Here is a 20,351-nt window from a genome sequence, read left to right as displayed (position 1 = left end):
TGTTTGTAAGTGTGAGACAATACTAATTAGGTTAAACAGCAATGATTGATTTTTCAGTGAGTCTACTTTAAAGATGCCCTCAGACTGACTCATCCTTGCCAAGTTCCTCTGTTGCTTCCACACAGCCTAGTTTTTCCCTGTGTTTTTAATTTTCAGAAAAAATTTTGTTAATCACGTGCTCAGCTCTAAACAAATGCTCACAGACAATTTTGATTTGTCCTGTTGCTGCTAAACAAGCCTCACAGTCATCAGAAAAAAAGAGCCCTCTAAGATGTTCGAGTCACTCAAAACTGTTAAGCTGCTGCTTTTCACACTGCAAGTAAGAACACTGAGCTGAACAAAACACATTCTGCCACATTCAGTCACTGCTATTTTCCTATGAACTTTGCTATTGCAAGTACCATGCCATAAAATCCCTTGGATACATTTTGCAAACTTCATCTTAACATATGATGGTTTTCCTCATTATACAGACTGTTCCTGATCCAGGCTGATCTAGTGATTCTAGTTTCTAGCATATTTGTTCCCTGCTTAATACAGTTACTCCTACTGGTCAACTTCAATAATCTTGCATCATTCTTCTCCAGGTTTTTATCTTCCGTCAGCTTCATTTCACAAGGTTCATTTTTCTGAAACAATCCTGTAGTATCTTTCTCCAAGGCAAGCTTTTTCATCCCCCCTCTCCATCTTTCTCACCCGTAGATAAGATGAAGTCCCATGATTGTCTTATTCATTGACTGAGGCTCCTATGTTTCACACACGTCCAACTTAAAAAAAAAAAAATTCCTAGTCTTCATGCTTTCTATTCCTCTAACATTTCCTTCCTGTCCAGTTATTTTATGGTATTTTGGGGTTAGACATAGATTCTATCCTATGTCAAAACCTTTAGGCAGCAAGACTTTGCAAGTGTTAAGTGCTTTTCTAGGTTTTACTGATCTTGCCACAGTAAGATCTGTGGTTTCTCACAGAAACCACGAGATCAGTGGGATCTAGTTTTTAGTGATCTTTTCTCAGTTTTCATCTAGAAAACACTGTTCCTAATAAGCTGTTACCTAAGCTGAGTTTTTCAGCTTATTGCAGTCCTAATCTTTAAATTTCACATAAAAATTTGGCTGCACATTTTAAAAATACCAGAAAGACTTCCCCAGAAGGTAAACTGCACCTCGCACATCGGCTGAAATACGCCATTCGTATGAACACAAAGAAAGCAACTGTAGTGACTTGAGCATGAGTGTTACACAACTTGTCATTTAAAAGCCATTTCAACAACAGCATAAGCAATATCTGAGCATCTTACAGCTGTTTTGCAGATTGGTACATCTATGAAGCCTGATCAGCGTGGCTCACACAGGCATGCAAATGTGATATGAGCTACTATGCTTATGGTACTGGGTTGGTTATTTTCACAAATCTTTTCAGAACAGGAAGCATTCAAAGCTGCTTCTGCTCCGGTTTTGATGTGCTATCCCCATAACATACCTTGGTTACATGTGTGTTGTATTTTCAGCTCAAAATTTTTCAGATCAAAATCTCTGCTTATTTCTTTGGCTTCTTACCTTGAGAATGAATATTTTCAAGAATGATGGGGAAAAAAATTCGATACGATTACTGCCTTTGATAGTAATTATTCAAGCAAAACAGTACCATAAAAATAACTTCTAATAATCCAAGTTCAATAAAATGTTTTGTAATATGTCCATTATTGTCTAGAGGAGTATTTTATAAAGGTTTCAGAATGTCTCCAACCAAGGTGATTCCATAAATAATGCTGGCACAGTGGTTTCTAAGGTATCTTGTGTCTCCTTTGTGACGTAAACTGGTTGTTATGGAGATGGTAAAATAACAACCATTCTTTGTGAGACTGTGAAAGATCAATTTTGGATCCATTACAGCAGCTTCTTTTCTCTGCTCAGCTACAATCAGTCTTCCTTGGCAACAGAAGTAGGTGTATAAAAAGTATGAAATGTTTGATCAGAAATGTTTGCACGATACTTTTAAACGTTTTACGTACAGAAATAGACCTGTGTGCATTTGTAACAGATGCAAATTCGATCCCAAATTCCTCAAAATTCAAATAAGTCTAATGGCCTTCAACAAAAATGAGGCCACTACTGTTATGAAGGCTTAACAACTTAATAAACAGACCACTCCCTTTTCATTCCCTATTTTTTAATTTCATAATCTGTACCTTAGAAAAGTATTTTTTGTTTCTTAAAGCAAGGAGGGCAAAGATTAACATCTTTCAGCCCAAATTTAGGGAAAGTATATATGGGACTTTTGTTTAACAGGGTGTTAAAACTTTCTAGAGCTTCATGAAATAGAAGGAAAAGGGTTATGTCTGGGGAGTAGTATGCAAAAATATGGTCTAAGATACTTGACTAGGCTGCCTGTAGATCATTTTTCCCTTTTTTTAAACTAGGCTAGTCTGAGTGTGTAGATCCCCAGTCAATGATTAAGGTTAAAGAACACATAGCTGAGTCAGGGTTTTTGTAGACTCCTATAGCAAGACAGAAGTGTGGAAATTCCTCCTTCTGTATTTAGAGGCACAGACAAGCACAGCAAAACATACAGAATTTGATTGGAAAGTCGTAAAATTTTCAAGGAGGCCCACAGTTATTTGCAGATTATCTGTACTTTTATGGAAACATTACACAGAAGAAAATAATGACGATTATTAGAAATTAATTTTGTATATTCTAAAAGTACATTTATTTTACTGAACGGGGGCCTAATTGTAAGGTAGAAACACAGCCATAGGTGAGGGAAGAAAAGATAACCTCTTCTCCTACTATGTGGAAGTGGTGACCAAGTGTGCATTGCAATGAATGGAGACAGCCTAGACAGGAACGTTTGCCTACCTCAGGTGCCATCCAAAAGGGTGTTCCTACTGAGGTGTTTCTACGCAGCCGTGTGTTGGTCAGTTGGGCTGAAACGCCTACAATAAAACAGATCCAAAAAAATTGGCTTCGAATTAATTCTGTCATTTTAGTTTATTTCAAGCATCTGGAAAACAAACTGCGAGCCTGGGAGTACAGCTGCAGACACCTGGCCAAAGTAGGTGCAGCATTTGTACTGAATTCTTTGTTTGATTAATTTCAGCTTACTAGTTTCATTCAGAGTTGCTGAGAGATTTTTTGTGAATTACTCTCCGTTTGAAGCACTTTCATTGAAACTCAAAAATTCAACTGGCACCTAAATATCACAGACTTCTTTCTGCTGTTTTCATTAGTATAAATAGGAACTATATTCAAATACAACTTGACTTTAAAACTTCTGTTTCTGAAATTTATTCCCTAAGCACCACTGGCAGGAAACTTGTTGACTACAGTATTTGCAGAGGCTCCTGTTCAACAAAACATTTATGCACTTCCTTAAATCTTTCCCTATTGAGAAAAGCATGGAAGCTCAAGCTCACACTGCAGTTTGTACTTAGGGAGTTAAGCACATGCTTATAACAAAGCCAGTGCTTCAGTGCTTTGCTGACTGGGGCTGGACTACTGAAGCACAACTGAAAAAAGAAAGAATGAACTACAGTGAAATCAAACAACATTAACAAATAAGAATGAACTTTCACAGCAAATCTTCTTCTGTGCTCTGCTCAACATATAATTGTGCGGTTCAAGAGCATTCCAATAAATTAACACAAAACCAATATTGACTTAAAAAACATATTTCACCTTAATCTTGTTTAAAAACAAAAACCACAGTGGTCTGCTCCTATGGCATTATCCAGAGACTAAAACCGGGAAGAAACACATAATACACCTTGCCTGATGCCAATAAATAAGAAATTGGGACTCATAATGTATAAGTTAAATAATTTGATTGCTGGCTCCAAGATTCAATTCTGTATTTTTTTTTCACTTTGATTGCAAGCCTTCAGTGATTTCCTGAGTGCCACTGTGAAACAGTTAATGGCTAGGGCCTACAGCAAGCCTCTGGGCATTTAACTCTGATCTCTCTTCAAGCTAGCTTAATTTGAGGCTGCTATCTACAGACACTCTAAAACAGTGCACAATACCAAAGAGCTAAGAGATGGAGACAATGGGAGAGAGTGAGCAAGCATGAACATAAATGAATGATAAGTTGCAGACATTTTGGGTCGACTTACAGTGTGACCAACATTTATTCTAATATATTATGCTGTCAAGAGCAGTTGAGGGAAAAAGTGTATGTTACATTGAGGTGCCTTTTTTTTGCCTTTATTGCATGACTTCACAACTTGCTTTCTCAATTAAGAATATCTGTGTAACCTTCTCTGTGATCTAATATCCAGATGTACAGCCTTGAATATGAAGTAACTTTTTTTTATTTCTTCAAGATTCTGTCTCATTCTGTGGATAGAATGGACAGCATTCACTGAATAGGTAGTCATTTAATTCTTTTTTTTATCCCCATCAATTTGAGTCCTAGTTACTTATTTAGTACACCCAATCCTATACTAAATTTAAAATTATTATTTTCTTTTCCTTTGGACATGTTTCCTTCCCCTGTCATCAAACAATAAATCTCCTTAACATTCCTGCAAAATGGGAGAGGATTATTAGTTCCAGGGATTAACCTAAAAATATCCAAAGCATCCCCTGGTTTTGGGTACTTAATCTGAGTTCTTTCAGTTTTCAGGCACTCCACATGCCTCAAGTAGAGCTGTAAGAGATCTCAGCTGCAGTTCAAGAGCACTTAGCTCTTCTGCAAAGGAGGACAAGATGTTTCAGACTGGCTATTGGGAAAATGAGGAGCAGAGTGGCCACTTATAAAAAATTTGATGCAAGTGACCTGCCAACATCACAAACACTGGCAGAAGCAAGAATAGTCTCCAATCTGATGCCATTCAACTGCCTGAACTGCAAGCCCTTTCTCTTCCTGAACTCCTTGCATTTTTCATTATATATCTTCCACTTTCTGCAACAAAGGAGACAAACAGTTCTACAAACAATATCACCTGTGACTCAGTCCTAATTTGTTCCCAGAGTCCCTTCTGTGACTATGGCAGTGGGCTAGAGAGGAAAAACGGCAACTTAATGAAAGTTTGGTGCCTGATGCTTCTTTAATCAGGAAGCCCACAGATACGTGGGCATTTCTTGGTGCTTCCTAACCGTCAAGTGTTAGGAAACACTCAAGATTTAAGTCATATCTTTTTCTGAGGTAGTCATATTTGTAGTTTTCTAGTGTTACTGTTGTAACTTAAAATGTAGATGCCTCCCCTCTAAAACCTAAATGTGGAATCAGAGAGACCCATGGGACACCAGAAATGTTGGGATTCTCAGTTTCCTTCAATGTGCGACTTGGAGTTGCAACACACTGATCTGCCTTTGGAAGCCAGAGCTCCCAGCTGAGCTTCCACTGCAGCTATGGCCTTTGATTCATCCAAAAAAGTGTTTTGCTTTGGGGAGAAAAGCCAACTTTTCCCAGAATGGAGCAGTTACAAACAAAGATCATACTGCCAAAATTTCCCAGATGAGAAGCGATCTTCCTCCCTTGTACTAGGTCAGGGACTCACTCCAAGTTTTGCTTCAGGCCATATGTTTCTCCTAGCACTATTTTAATTGTTGCCTTTGCCACTCAACATAATGAATTTCTGTCCTTAGAAGATACCAAAGAGTCTATTGTTTCCCAACTTTCTTTAGCATCTTCAATAGATTTTTATGTTAAATTTATACCACCATGACAACATCAGTATTAAATTTTCTTTCTACTACATAGATTTAGTATTTTTTAATATGACTATTTGCAGAATTTTTTAGCATGCCATTTTACACTCGTATCATTTTGTGAGCGTTTCTCTTTACCTTCATGCACTGCCAAACAAACATCTGTTATTCACACAACACTATTCTCAATGACTATTACCTTATACATTATATGGTTTCATTAATAAATCATATAACTAATAATCTGTTTCTGTTACCTTTAATAAAATTGTCCATTCCATTGCATACATATCTGAGAGACTAGAGCATTCCCTTATTTTTCTAAGTGCATGTTTTAAGGGAAAAAAAATTGCTGAACTGAGTTAAGTTCTACTGCAAAGTCCACTTCTATCTACCTATCTCTCTGTCTCTCCTGTTTCTTATGTTTCCTGACTGGCAATGCTCAAATCTAGCAGCAATAATCACAAATTAAATGGATGTTGGGTTTTGGACCCAAGGGACCGTTTACCTTCTGCTCAGAGGCAAAAAAATATGCCTAAGGCTAGCAAAAGCCATTTCAGAGAGAAGAATGTTTCCTTTTCATATGCAAAAGACAGAATATCTAAATTTAAATTAGGAGGACAACTGCCCTGAAACTGACATTCTTTGTGAAATGCAAAAGAGCTCTGTAAATAAAATGGTACCTCCAGAATTACTTTTGATTATGAAATTATTAAGTTTAAGTTTTTAAGTTAAAAATTACTGATTAATTACTGATTTTGGGTTAGAAGTTTTATTCTTGCTGTATCGGGTTCCTTCTCCATTTTTCCTTCTTAAAATAATCAGAGTATCCTTCTGAAATAGTCTCTCACTATGATATTATGCCTTCCCAGGGGAATGTAAACAGATGCCTTTGGCTAAACTGCATGTATCAGGAAAACAAATGGGAAGTGGTCATTACCAAAGTCAACGAGCTTGACTCCACCTTCTGTTGTCAGGAGAATGTTGTTCCCTTTCACATCACGATGAATGATCCGGTTATTGTGTAAATGCTGAAGGCCCTATATACCAGCAGTAACAAAAATAAGTTTACTCCCTTATTTAAAAACAATTACCCTGTTATTAGGGAATGTAATGAAGACAATCTGCACATACTCTATAGAAACATCTGTCCACTGGATTACATGCTTGATACAACCCCTGCTGCTATAATAGCCCACATAGTATTGTCAACATTACCATACTTTATAAATGGAAAATGTATGTATGAGAGAAGTAAATGGCACCCTCTGCTGTCATTACAAGCCCAATGAACATCCTTACCAAGAGAGCACCATATAAGATGTATGAGATTAGAGCTTCATCCAACTGTTGGCCACACTTCAGCAGGCCTTTGACAAGCTCTGTCACAGAACCTCCATTGCACAGCTGTGAAGCGAGAGTGGTGAGCGGGGGGAAAAAAGCAAGACAAGTCCTCAGTTACTCAATATACTTTTTTAGTCTGTGAACGCCTACCATGCAAAGCTGTACTACACCAGTCTGCGACCAACTAGATTTTTACCTTGCAATTATTTATGTTGTCACCCCACCTTAGAACATATTTTATTAGCAATGTTAATAATAAATCACAGCAGCCTGAGTAGGGGGAGGGAAGTGAGAACCAAAGATTATAAAGTGTAATTTACAAAATGTAACTAAAAGTCAAAATATTACGAACAGGACTGTATTTTGCTGTTAAAAGAGGAATTATATGTTCAATTTACATTATTTAAGTATTTTAATAATAATACATGCATTGTCTTTTTGAAAAACTGCTTCTGTGCGAAGAAGAGGACAGACAGAAAAGATCAATGCTCTTGATAACTGGGAAGCAACAAATGACAGTCATTTTAAACTTTCACTCCATCAATGCTCCTGCTGGCAGGCAATGTAAAGTACGCAGAAGCCATATCTCTATAGTCCGATTTGATGGCATGTGCTGCCAACAACTGAAATGAAACATTCTGATTGAGAAAAGCAGGTTCTTGCAAGCATTTCCCATTAATGGGCTGCCATACAAAAAAAGACAAGGAGAAAAAGTAAAATTAGAATCTTTGCAAATGTTTTCACCCAGACCATTAATTTACTGTCCTTTCCCACAGCTGTCTAGGCAGCTATTCCCCTCTTTCCTTACTTCAATATCCACAATTGTTCGACAAGAAAATGATGGGAGAATTGATTGCCCTACTTTCATAGAATTTTCTCCTCTAGACTTGTTTTTGTAGCCAGCACACTTACCAATGTTTCTGCCATACAGAAATCACATGCATTTCAACACAAGTTCATTTTACATTATCAGTATTAAGTTTAAAATACTGCAGTGTAAATCAGGAGAAGGGTATGAAAACAGAAGTTCTACAAACTCCCAAGTTTTGCATGTCTCGAAGAACTTTTACCAATTGCGTATCAGTTCAATCCCTAATTTCTGTGATACATCGATATTTTCCTTCATTTATTACTGACTTCCCCTTGCATCAAAAAATTTCACATGACTAAAAGTTTTAGTTCATGGAAAGGACCAGATCACATGATAAACCAGACATCCTTTATGTAAATAAGTTCCTGAAGCAAAATTTCATCAGTGAAAACATTGATAGGTTCTGCAGGAATTTGACTTTACTTTTTAAAGAAGGGAATTTAAAAAAAATTTTTTTTTTAATCAATTGGGTGGGAGCATTCAGCTCAATATCAGTCATCAAATGTATTTACAGGAGAACTTAATCACTTTGTGAGAGAAAGTGCATGATTTTCTTTCCATGCTTAACCATTTGCTGACAAGACATAATGTCAAAGATTTTTGTTTATTGCTTTCACTGCACTAAATGTTCGGTTGAGACAGGCTGTCCTAAGCTTATCTCTAGCCTACAAATAAAATATAGGAAAATATGCCCTCACTTCAAAAAAAACCCCCAAGCTGGTTGTGACTGAAAAATGATACAGACTGACAGTTGTTTGGTAGCATTTGTTAAATGAATAACTGAGTCTGAAAATAAATATAACCCACAAACACAGCTGTCAGTGACACTGTTCTTGACAGCCAGCAAAGATCTGGGACAAAATGAACTTGTAAACTTCATTATCACTTTGTACCTAATGGTAATACTTTAAAAAGTGGACTGATGCATATTTAGATAGAAAAGTAGTGAAGCTTACTTTACAGTTGTCTACACTACAACTATGTGAGAATTGCATCATCATATAAAGTGGACAAAGATGTCCACTTTTGCTGCTCTTCCTCATCCTAGGCATTTATCAAAGTAAGGTCCTGCTTGCAGTGAGGAAAAATGGCAAAATTGTGCCTAAAGGAAATAAAAAAATCCACCATTTTATTACAAATTTTGGAAGTCACACATCCAATGAATGTATTTCATCAAAGACTCAGGATCAAAGTCTGAGTACTTTGTATATTCCCTTTTACTAAAAAACGTCATTAATCTATAATATAAAAAGTAACTGCTGTGCATAAATTTCCATGTAAATTCCAAGGCAAGAAATAGCTTGCCTTGTAAATTTATCCATATAAGGAAAACACTATTTTTTTAATGTTAATTTTTTTTTTAAACTTTGGATAATGTGCACAAAACCACACTTGAACTGAACATACTTAATTGATAAGGTACAAACACCTAACTCTCTTAAATTCTACATTCAATTTTGTTACATACACTGTCACAATTTTGCTTTACAAATTTTTTTTATATTGAATAGCACATGTGATGCACCTGTTGGATATGCTACACTTGTATTAAAAAAGAAAACACATGGGAAACCAAGCCCAAACTCAACACAAAGCCAGCAGCATACAGTAAAAAACTACACCAAAACAAAAATACCAAAGCTCCTTCTTTAATAGTTACTGACGTTTAAGAGGAAACACATCCAAAGGTTTTTCATTCAAGCTACATAATTCTGCAGTACATAGAAGTTAGATGTATTGTTGGGATTCCTCAACTTAAGGTGGAAATAAAGATTCTCTATTCTGATTCCAGTCACCATTGAAGAAAAGGGAGTGGAACTTCTAAAGTGATCAGTAATTAAAAAGTGAATGCTAACATTACTGGTCTAGTTAGAGAGAACATTTGAACAGTCTGTTACTGCTCATCAGTCTGTGCACAGCCCTGTATCAATTAAGCCTATAAAACATCTAGAAGAAATCTTCATCTTACAACAATCTTTGTCAGTCACTCAAGTGGCAACAAGACCACCAAAATACATTTTCATTGCAAGAATACTGATTGCCACCACAGAAGAAGCGTTAATAGAAGGAATTTCCGTTGCTATGTTTTCAACAACCAGACTCTAGTTTTAAATTACCATAAAACAGACTTTCCCATAACGTTTTTTCTGTTCACTTTTGCATGTTTGTTAACTGTCCTCCATGTTACTACTAAATCATCTTTTGCATTCCTCTCAAGTGCTTGAGCTCTCCAAAAGTTTAGAGAAATGGCTTATCTGATGTTTCATCCGACATGAAAAAAATCAAGCTGTTTTTAGGCAAACCATTCTTATCAAAAGGATTTGCTTGTTTTGGAGGCAGAATGTAGCAGCTTGAACAGAAATAAAATGCAAGGACACTCCCTATCAAACAAACTTTAAGTTTGGATGTGATTTTCAACAGTAGGCTACCACACATCATCACTAGTCCTTTGATTAATGGCCCCAATCAGAGAATCATGAAAGCCTGTGACTCTTCTAGCAATAAAAAAAGCATAGAAACCCAATAACATTTGCTAGTTAAGATGTAATGTTATCAAAATTTTTTTACCTCTAGTACTAGCCAGAGCTGTCCTCCCACATATTGATCTGCTTTGTAAAACATCCCATAAAATCTAACAACATTAGGATGATTGGGAAGAAACTGCAAAATATTATATTCTGCTTCAATTTCTTCATCTACATCCTAAATAAAAAACACAAACACACAGAACATAAACACAGTAAGTCCGTACAAAGCAAGAACAAACTCTCATGGATAAAAAGAACCATTTTTAATTAGTTTGTACTTTTAAAGGGTTCTACTTTAATGCAAGTGAAAGTACTCACATAACACTGTAAATTTAATCCACACCAAATCGTGCCACTTTTGCTTTTTTTGCATACAAAATGTGAAGTCTGTGTAAAGCAGTTGTTCTTCAAGGATTCTTTCAGTGCATAACATACTCAACCAGAAAAGTAAAAATTACACTTAACTTTGCTCAGTTGTCTAAGTAACAAATTTATACATGTATTATTTTCTATCCCATTTTTAAACATGCATATTTTTTAATATGTAATCTAAATGTAAATACATGAACCTTTGATTCATTCTTTTTTCTATGGTCATCAGATGTGACCAAACACAGAACAATTTCACAAAACCTCAAAGGAGACATCAGTGAAAACAAAGACATCCTTATGAGGAAAAGAGGTACACCAGAAATGACTACAGGGAGACAAAACAAAATCCATGAAATAAGCAAATGTTACTAAATATTTGTTAATGAAAGGATTCTGTGACGATTACAAAATATGGTTTAATATTAGGACACAAGCCATAACTCAGAACAGTACTTAAGCACTGATTCTTTCCTTGTTTCTGCACAGAATGTGACCATTAGAAAATTTAAGCTCTTACATGCATTTTCCTTTTTTTCCATTTTGCTAAAAACGCTATCATCTTATTTATTACCTTCTTCAGATTTCTACAAGAGAAAACCAAGATAGTGGTAGATGACAAATATAACTTTTTTTAGTAAATATTTTAGCCCAGCTGTCAGTAATCAAACTCCAGCTTGATCCAACCTGAGCATCTGCCAATTAAATCTTCCATTGAAAACTAGGGCCTTGGCTCTCCAGGGAAGCGAGGCATTTAATATCCACTAAAACTAGAGCTGGCACAGAACTACCTCTGAGAATTTGGGCTGTGCTCTTCTTCCCTTTTTATCTTAACTATTGCCTCGCAGTATTATCCACTTAGATAACTATAGAAGATAGAAAAGATAACTATATAAGAGATAACCATAACTATGGAAAAGATAACTATATATAAAAGGTAACTATAAAATATCCTAAAGTTCACAGTACTTCTGTGATAGGAAAAGTAACATTTTTAGGGAGTCCACAGAATAAAATAAGAACATTACTATTAACAGCATCTTGTATTTTCCCTGCTATAGCAGATGCCTAAGAGGAATGCCTCTGTGCCTTCTTATCATTTGCATGCTTCAAGCACAAATATCTAAATTTGTACCAGAAGAATTACACAGACATAAAAAAGAAACTAGGCACATGCTGTCTTCAAACAACCTACAAGATGATGAAACTGTAAGTTGCAGCTTTCAGGTGATGGTACCAAACTCCTTCTGTCAATGCATTCTGCAAAATTGTTCCCTTCAGGATGCTTTCAATATCTTAGACATTTGATTTACATTTCAACTCTGAAAATTCTTTTAAATTAAGAATGAAGTTACAGTTTAATATTTTTTACTTACACTGATAGGATCCAGAATCTTTACTGCTGCCAGGCTCCCATCTTTCTTATTGGCAACCTTATAGACTTTACCGTAAGTGCCTTTCCCAATAGTCTCTATAATTTCCCAGGTATCTGAGGGATCAGCTAATGATTCTAGTCCAATCATACTGGAATTGTATTGAAACAAACCATACAATGGCTTCCTGGAAAACAAAGCAGACAAACATACAGCGGGAAGCACTAAGTAACTCTGTACTAAAGGTGGTGTCTTATAGTAAAGAAATCAAATATTGTCCTAATGTGAGAAAAAATACAGATAGAATCACAAGTGAAAACCAGACAGAAAGATAAGATCACTAAATGAAGGAATGGAAAGAAAACTCTACCGACAGCTTCTCTTTACTTACTTTGCTGTATGTATTATTTGCTTCAAACATCGCCCCATACACTACATCATTCTGAACACATTTTAACAAGTTCTGACAAAATCTGATCCCTCCCTTCACTGCACACTCTTTTAACAGACATTTTACACAATTAACACACCTCATAAAATGAGGCTCTATTGTGCATTAAAAAGCCACATCATGCTTTCAACATATTTTTGTCTAATGCTCCCTGGATAATTGCCAGACAGGCATTCAGTAGGTATAACGCATCATCATATCTGATATATCTACAGGGCTATGTATAACTAGTTTAATAAAAGTTAAGACTGGTCTGGCTGGTATCATAAAACCAACTTGATAATAGGCAACAGGTACACCACTGGGGTGACATTCATCACTGGAGATGCTTCTCAACAATTGCACTTGTCTCTATCTCTGTATTTCAGTGAGAGTGTGTTATGGTCAGTTACCCTGGCTGATGGCAGATCTCCTCGTCAGGGAAACAGTTTCCCCAAACACTCCTGACTGATGTATGGATCACCACAGCCTAGGCAAAGGGCTCCTTCCTACCTTTGGAATTACACAGATGGCAAGTTCTAGTGATTAGGAAAATGACACCACCATTTTAGGATTTCATTTCAAGTACTGAGAACCTAGATTTTGCTCCTGAACTGGAATTAGAGAAAGGAAAGATGAAGTTTAAGATGAGATTAACTTGGGCTTCTAATATAACTCATCATTAGGGAAGCTGACCGGTCTATGATTTCTCTAAGAAAGAATATTATTTTCCCATTTGGTGGCTGTCAGTAGGTAGACCACTTCAGCTATCTGTACACTTAACTAAGAGATGTAAAGTCTGAGATCCTTTAACAAACAGAAGGAGAAAAATAAGAAAGTGATCTTGCAAAAGCAATTGAAGACAACACCACAGCTGACTGCAAAAGCTCTCTGTTTCTGGAGATGGATCAACTAACACTTCAAATATATGCCTGTATTTTAAGGTTTGAGTCATTTCTTTCTAAGCATGTCTGATATCTGCAAATCTGCTTGAAATAATTTTAAAAAACTGCTGTCTTATTTACCTCTTCACCATTTCCAGCATCAGTGACAACTATCTGACATGAGAAATTTAGTCAGAAAGAAACGTAAGCCTGGCTGGGGAAACTGATAAGTTAATATGGAATGAAGCAGCAGCTCTTCAATCTAATTAAAGAAATAATTGTGCGTTCTGTCATGATAAAGAAGAAAATAACCTGTGTGCAAATTCACATGCAGAGCATCTGTACAGCAATATTCAAAATGGAAGCATGTGTATAAACTCATTTGCATGCTTTGTTCCTTTACAGAATAAATTTTTAAATTCCTCTAGACCTTAAGACAAAAGGTTTACATGTTCTTAAAGTAATATACCATACAGCAGGCACAAAACATGGCTGTTACCAAGGTCAGACCAGAGTCAGGTTATAAGCAGTATAATCTTCTTTTAAGCAATGGCAAGCACATTTAGAGAAAACCTCTATTTCCCTCCTTGGTTAAAACTGTATTTGGATCAAAGATGGTGCCAAATAATGTATCAAATTGCTTTGGTCTCTTGACCAAAAAAGGCAAAGAAAAGGAGGAAAAAGAAGAAAGGAAGAACAAAAAAGCTAGGGTCAATGTCATTTATCTGTTGTGGGTCAATAATGTAAGTTATTAGGACACTTTCTCAGTACTTGGATCCAATACAGCATGCCACAAATAAAGAACAGTATTCTGAACACATACAGTTAGCACCTCAACAAAGCAGATCAGGTGAAAGACTTCTCTGAAATCCATGAACAGACAATACTACATGCTCTGAAGACAGCAGCCACAGACACGTAGCTTCTGATAAGCCAATCTTAAGAGCAAGGTTTCCTTGCAGGGTCAGGGGTGGTGGTGAATACAAACATTAAATCAGAACAGTTGCATCTCAGGTTAAAAAAAAAAAACATATTGAACATGTATGATTTTAATGCTTTAGGAGAAATGCTACAGATGATCATGTGCAAAGAAACAAAGAACAAGCTGCAACCACTTTTGATGCAACCTTACAAAAAAAAAAAAAAAAAGAGACAATTATTTCACTGTCACTATAACTACCCTATCACAGACTGTCCAGAAAATGATGCATGGCACTCTTTGTACTGAGGTAATATTTATTATGATGCCTCCCTGCAAGCAGCTGTTGTAGATAAATATGTTTTTCCTTAAAGCAAAACAAAACAATTCAGTGTCATTGCCTGCTTTTGTTCTGATTAATAAGTAACCATTAAAATGGTATTTCCAAATTTTTGAAATGCATTAACATTTCTTTATACCAGAAGACAATGTTGACAAAAGAAAATCTAATGCAAAATTGTTACAGATGGAGTCCTGGTGGAGGGCTGTAGAAAAATCTTAGCGAGCACTTCTATGCATTGTGATAACAAGGCAGCATTTACAGGTAGCATGTTTATGCATCACAGGAACCAGATTTGCCAAATACGTACCATAAACCTCTTCTGCTTAAACTAAAACAGCATCTTCTTGAACTCAAGCAATACATATCTAAATGAGGTTCTACATCTGCCACCAGTGAAAGTGCCCATTGCATACAACATAGTAACCCTTATGCCATTCCTATGACAGATGTGAATGTTTTACAGTACAAAAAAGCAAAACAATAGTATCTGCTATTATCTTCAATATTGTGAAATCTGGATTTTTTTTTTTAACGCAAAATGTAAACATTAAAGGAAAAAGCTGAAGATGTATAGCGAATTTGTGCTTTTCTTTTTCTATTTCCTGATTTACTGAGCTTCAGAAAAGAAAATGCCCTTGTTTTAACAAGGGCTGCCATTTACCTTTTTATTTGTATAGTGAAAAGTTACGTATGAATGCAACCACTTTTACAATCCCATCTTCAGAAGACCTTAACACTAAAATGTTGAAGTTGACATCTCTTTAGGAAGAAATTTCTCCTTTCACCCCCCCCACAGCAGGCCTGGGCTTTGAAATGGTGTACAGAGAGTGGCTTCTAGCTGTGAAAAACTTAGCAACACCCTCCCCAGAGACAGCCTGAACCTATTAGAGATGTACTGATTACAAGTATTTCATTATTTCTGCCACCAGCTGGAGAAAACCTCTCAGTGGTTAAATCTGTTCCATGCAGGCAAAGCAAAATAGCCCACACCAGATGCTGAAATATAACACTTTGGCTATTAATTCTACTGGATGGAGAACATCTTACACAAAGCTCTTTGGGACTGCACACATTTACACTGAAGAACGACTACATGCTATCAACAAGCCCATAGCACTCTAACAAACCCTCTTTTGCATTAGGAAGAGACAGAATGCAAAGCAAAAGTAAGGATAACTTGATGGAGTCTAGTCAGACTGCTCTCAGACTGCTATAGGAGCAAATAGCATGATTTTTTTTTTAAAGCAGAGATAATATGCTAACTTAAAATAAATCTTGTAAAAGTTGACCAACCAAAGACAAATAACAGAGTAAGACAAAAAATTATTAACAGGCTTCAGCCATTGACAGGGTTTCTTTCATTTATCCATGAAAAAAGATATTCTCCATCAATAAAGTAAGTTTCATGGGTTTCTTCGTAATACTGGGATTTTTCTCTTTTGAAAACCTTTAGCAGTCAGAACTAATTAAGTCAGACCAGGCACGACAGACTAACTTAGACAGCAGTCAGGCAAATGTACAAATAACATTTATCTACATTTAAAGAAAATATTTCTTTGTAAGATAAACATTAGAACCAATGATTGTATATTATCTCCCCTTAACAGTACCCCTGTTACAGACAAACAGACTACATGTACTGTTTGATAAAAAAGATAACCTAAAAGAAATATGGGTTACAGGTAGTGCACAAATAATTTTTCCTTCCATAAACTACTGCCTTCCAATTGTATTCCATGGCTCTAAACAGTCTCAAAATAGGCATCTGAAAAATTATGTGGTGTCCTAGAAGTTCTACTGTGATCTTTACCTATGTTGTGAAAACAAAACAAAAACCCCAAACCCTATATAGAATAACTAAGTGCAGATTTTTTTTTTTTTTTATGATATAATTACTTCTGGAATAAAATCAGCAACTCTTTTTTACAAAATTTATTATCACAGCTATCTTTCTCAGAAATTATAGGGACAAGAGGGACACATAGGCAAGAAAAACAGTGCCAGAAATAGCTTTACAATTACTGTTCTATTTTCAGAACTGCCTTACTCAACTTCTACACAACAGTGATTTGCCTATTTCCTTCCAACATGCACCCTCTTCTAGCTCACAGTAAAATGGGACATCTGTAGAGGTTTTGAAATTAGCGAGAGCCTCACTCCAGCCTGGTGTTTTCTAACAATCATGGTATACAGTACTAGACAGTTTTGAGTTCTAATATAGCTGGTAGGGACATAATAGCCATACCAGCCAATAGTCATGAAACAAAATCAAACATACTGTTTCCATATGAACAATTTATACACAGAGCTAATTTTTGCAATGTCCTATTTACCTAACCCTTCTTGTCTCTCTTGTGAAACAGCTGGCTTATACTCTTCTGGCATCTACACATATCATGGAAGACTAAGAATATCATACTCAAAACAAAGCTATTTCACTATTTGTAGGGAGCTCAGTATTGCTTCCATACTAAATTAGTAACTCATAGATAGCAGAACTCAGAAGGTAAAGTTGACATTATCAGCTATGGCTTCACCCAGCCATGACAGCCCCCATTCTGCTGGCTAGTAATGCTCACACCCAGACAGCTACCTAAGAAGCAATTGTTAGAGGAATTAATGAACCACCAAAAGGCACAAGAAAATCAATAGTCAGAATAGCTTCCTCTATAGTCTTGTCCTGCTGTTTCTGACTGGCTAGGTTAAAACAAAGAGGATGCCAATATCTTAAAATGAAGCATACAAAAGAATCCATCAACACACCATCCTATAACTGAGACCAATTGGTCTCAGAAATAGAGAGTGCAGAATGTGATGTGCATATTTCTTTCTGGGATAAAGGTCAGGGATGGAAGGAGATGAAGGAGAAGGATAAAAGTTCGTTCAAAAGCTGTTATTGATGCTATACAACTTACAAACAAAAAGAACCATACTTTAACTGATCACATTGTTTCCTTAGGCCAACATAAGGGAAAAATAGGACAACCAGGAATAGAACTGCTATTATTTATAGATGAAAGGTAGATCCCTGAAAATGCTCCTGCTAAATTCAGTTCACAGAACAAGTCTCTGTTGAATATACAAACCATGAAACTGATTCTGTGGGTGTTCAAAATGGGTATGGAGAGGATGTGACTGGGAAGCGTTCTCCCTTTCCAGGTACTCCAACGTAAACTTTTTAAACTTTTTACTAATTGTGGTGACATACACTCTCTTCCTCTACATAAAGTCCTTTAAATTCAGGAATATCTTTGTTACTTTCTTTCCTTCTGCCTCCTTTATATGGGTGGACTAGATAATCTAAGTTTTTAGACTTGTAATACCAGCCACGGGGCCAGAATAGTGTGATAACCAGTGGCAATGGATTGTGCTTGGACACTAGTTCTGAGAAAAGCATTGTGAATGTTTGCTCTCTTGTCCTCTCCATGATTCCAGTTCATCACAGCATGAAATACAAACCTATGCCTAGGATCAGCCGTAATAAACTGCCCACAAAACAGCTACTGGCGTCAGGCAGAGAAATCTAAACGTCACCTCCTTCTCTAGGAATAAGCAGAAAAAACAACTTGATTTTTGAATACTTTAGTCCAATGTCGAAATTTCATACCACCACTCCTAAACCAGTTCTGAACAACAAGCATTTGCAAGATCATAACCTTAATTCAAATTCTTGGATTGAGTCTAAACCAGAAAACTCTCCATTAATATCCTGGAAAATGCATCGTAGGAGAGATGTATGTGCCTAGTCCAGACAATCCAGCTGCAGATTTAGATTCATTGTGTCAGACTTTGTTGCATTACAAATTTTTAGAAGTAAATTCTTATTGCACCCCATGTTTATGTGTAAAGCATTAACCTTTGTCCAATAATGATTGCTCATTTCTGTATTGCTCATATAAATGAAGCAGAAACAGACTACTCTGGGTGGGCAAATACATCCTCACTATCAGGCAGTTTCATAAACAAACAGATCTAGGATGCCTGTAGGCAAAGGTAAAGTACAGCTTGGCCCCTGACCAGCTCCTCTGCAAATCTAATGCTTGTCTTAATGGCTATGCATTTTCAGTCTTTCTTGAAGGTCTGTGTCAGATCAGGAGCCGCTGCTGACTGTTGCTGGGTCACGAAGAAGTTATTTTACTCCAGAACTATTTAGCACCTCATCCTGCTACTCCCAAGCAAATGGCACAACACTCTTGATAAACTTCCATCTTCCATGGGGTCCAAGTAACACTATGGGCATCTTGGGTCCTTCATAACTGCATCTCCCTCAAAAATCATGTTTCTTCTGCTTCCCAGGAATTCATTCTGAAGTTGCTTCTCTCTTACCGCAGACCCATGGTTTCGTGTCATATCCTGTCTACAATAGTCATACTAGTTTTCTTCACCTCAAGCCATTTTCTAGTTGAATGGGACTTGCAAACAGTGTAGTATTAGCCTTAAAGAGATCTGCTTAGCATGCACAGAATGGGGCCATGCACTTTAAGTTTAATTAAACACTGCCTTATCTACTGCGTAATCAACAGAACAAGCAATCACTGGGGTTTTCTAGAGCAGGAAGGTCTTAAAGATGAGAGTGAACTCAAGCCACTCCATCTTTTTTAATAAAAATGATCACCAGTACTTCAGAAAGTTTCTTGGTGCTTTGATTCTTCTATCTAATCTTCATTGATGTCAATGGTGTTATATTTAGTAATAAGATTTCTTTCTGTTTCTTTTCTTTCAATCCCACTCATTTTCATAGGATTTCATAGATACAACATGCTTTAACTTCCCTACCCGCATATGCACAAAAGCTGAAATGTAGCTAGAGTAAAAAGACTTGTAAACAGCAATTCACAAAACTAAGAAAGCCACAAAGCAACTTTTTCATGAGCAGTGAAACTAATGAATTTTATAAATCTGCATCTTTTTAATTTCCTACCATCATAATAATTATGATTCATTCTTTCCTCTGATACCCCCAAAAGACATCATCTGCTGTAGCTAAGCTGGAATTGTTAGCACATGGATGGAACAACCAAAGCAGAACGTATTAAGGACAAACTTCAACCTGTATCCCCCTCAGAGGGGACCCTGCTTATGGTTCATTCCTCTAACCTGACACAGATTTTTATGAAAACTGGAGGAACTTATTTATTTGTGGGATTTCTACTTCTCTGTCAAACCTAGATGCAGTCTTCTGTGAGAAAGGATTTTCTCACAAAACTTCAAAAGACTGTTTCACTAAGGTTCAACATAAATATCCTAAGATCAGAGTTGACTTTGGAAGTTAAGCAAAAAAATGGTCAAGGCATATAAAGGCTGCATAATTCTCAGAGATGGCTAGTAAAGCAAACCTGCACTTCTCACTAACATGCAAGAAATATATTTTTCTTTTGTTTTCACAAAATTAGCAACATGTATTACTAATGGAAAAAGTACACTGCCAAGGTTTCTGGGAGGTACTGTGTATTTAAGAAAACCTATAATGGAAGCTGGGACCAACAGAGAAAATTTTATTCAGTGATGAAAGACTGAATGCTTTGCTGAGATTCAAGTTATTGCAAAATATCACTTCCTGCACATGGTAAACCAAGTATTTTTGCAGAGTTGTCTTATCCTGTGAGGTAAAGGGTACCTTGCTACTAACACAGAAATCA

The 20,351-nt window shown here is 36.4% G+C and overlaps 1 protein-coding gene across 1 annotated transcript in view; it reads right to left on the bottom strand.

The window, feature by feature from the left end:
- The window catches only part of MYO3B (myosin IIIB), a gene marked incomplete at its 3' end in the record, with an annotated part of 198,739 nt that overhangs the window by 162,636 nt on the left and 15,752 nt on the right, over window positions 1–20,351 (bottom strand). The window contains 5 exon segments of the mRNA XM_082001656.1: window positions 2,859–2,935; window positions 6,592–6,691; window positions 6,954–7,058; window positions 10,435–10,569; window positions 12,140–12,323. Coding sequence (XP_081857782.1) covers window positions 2,859–2,935; window positions 6,592–6,691; window positions 6,954–7,058; window positions 10,435–10,569; window positions 12,140–12,323 — 601 coding nt within the window.

This window comes from Phaethon aethereus (genome assembly GCF_964289735.1).
Source record: "Phaethon aethereus genome assembly, chromosome: 6".
In the NCBI taxonomy this organism is placed as follows: domain Eukaryota; kingdom Metazoa; phylum Chordata; class Aves; order Phaethontiformes; family Phaethontidae; genus Phaethon; species Phaethon aethereus.
Note: the sequence above shows the minus strand (reverse complement) of the source record. Positions and strands in the feature narration are given on the sequence as shown.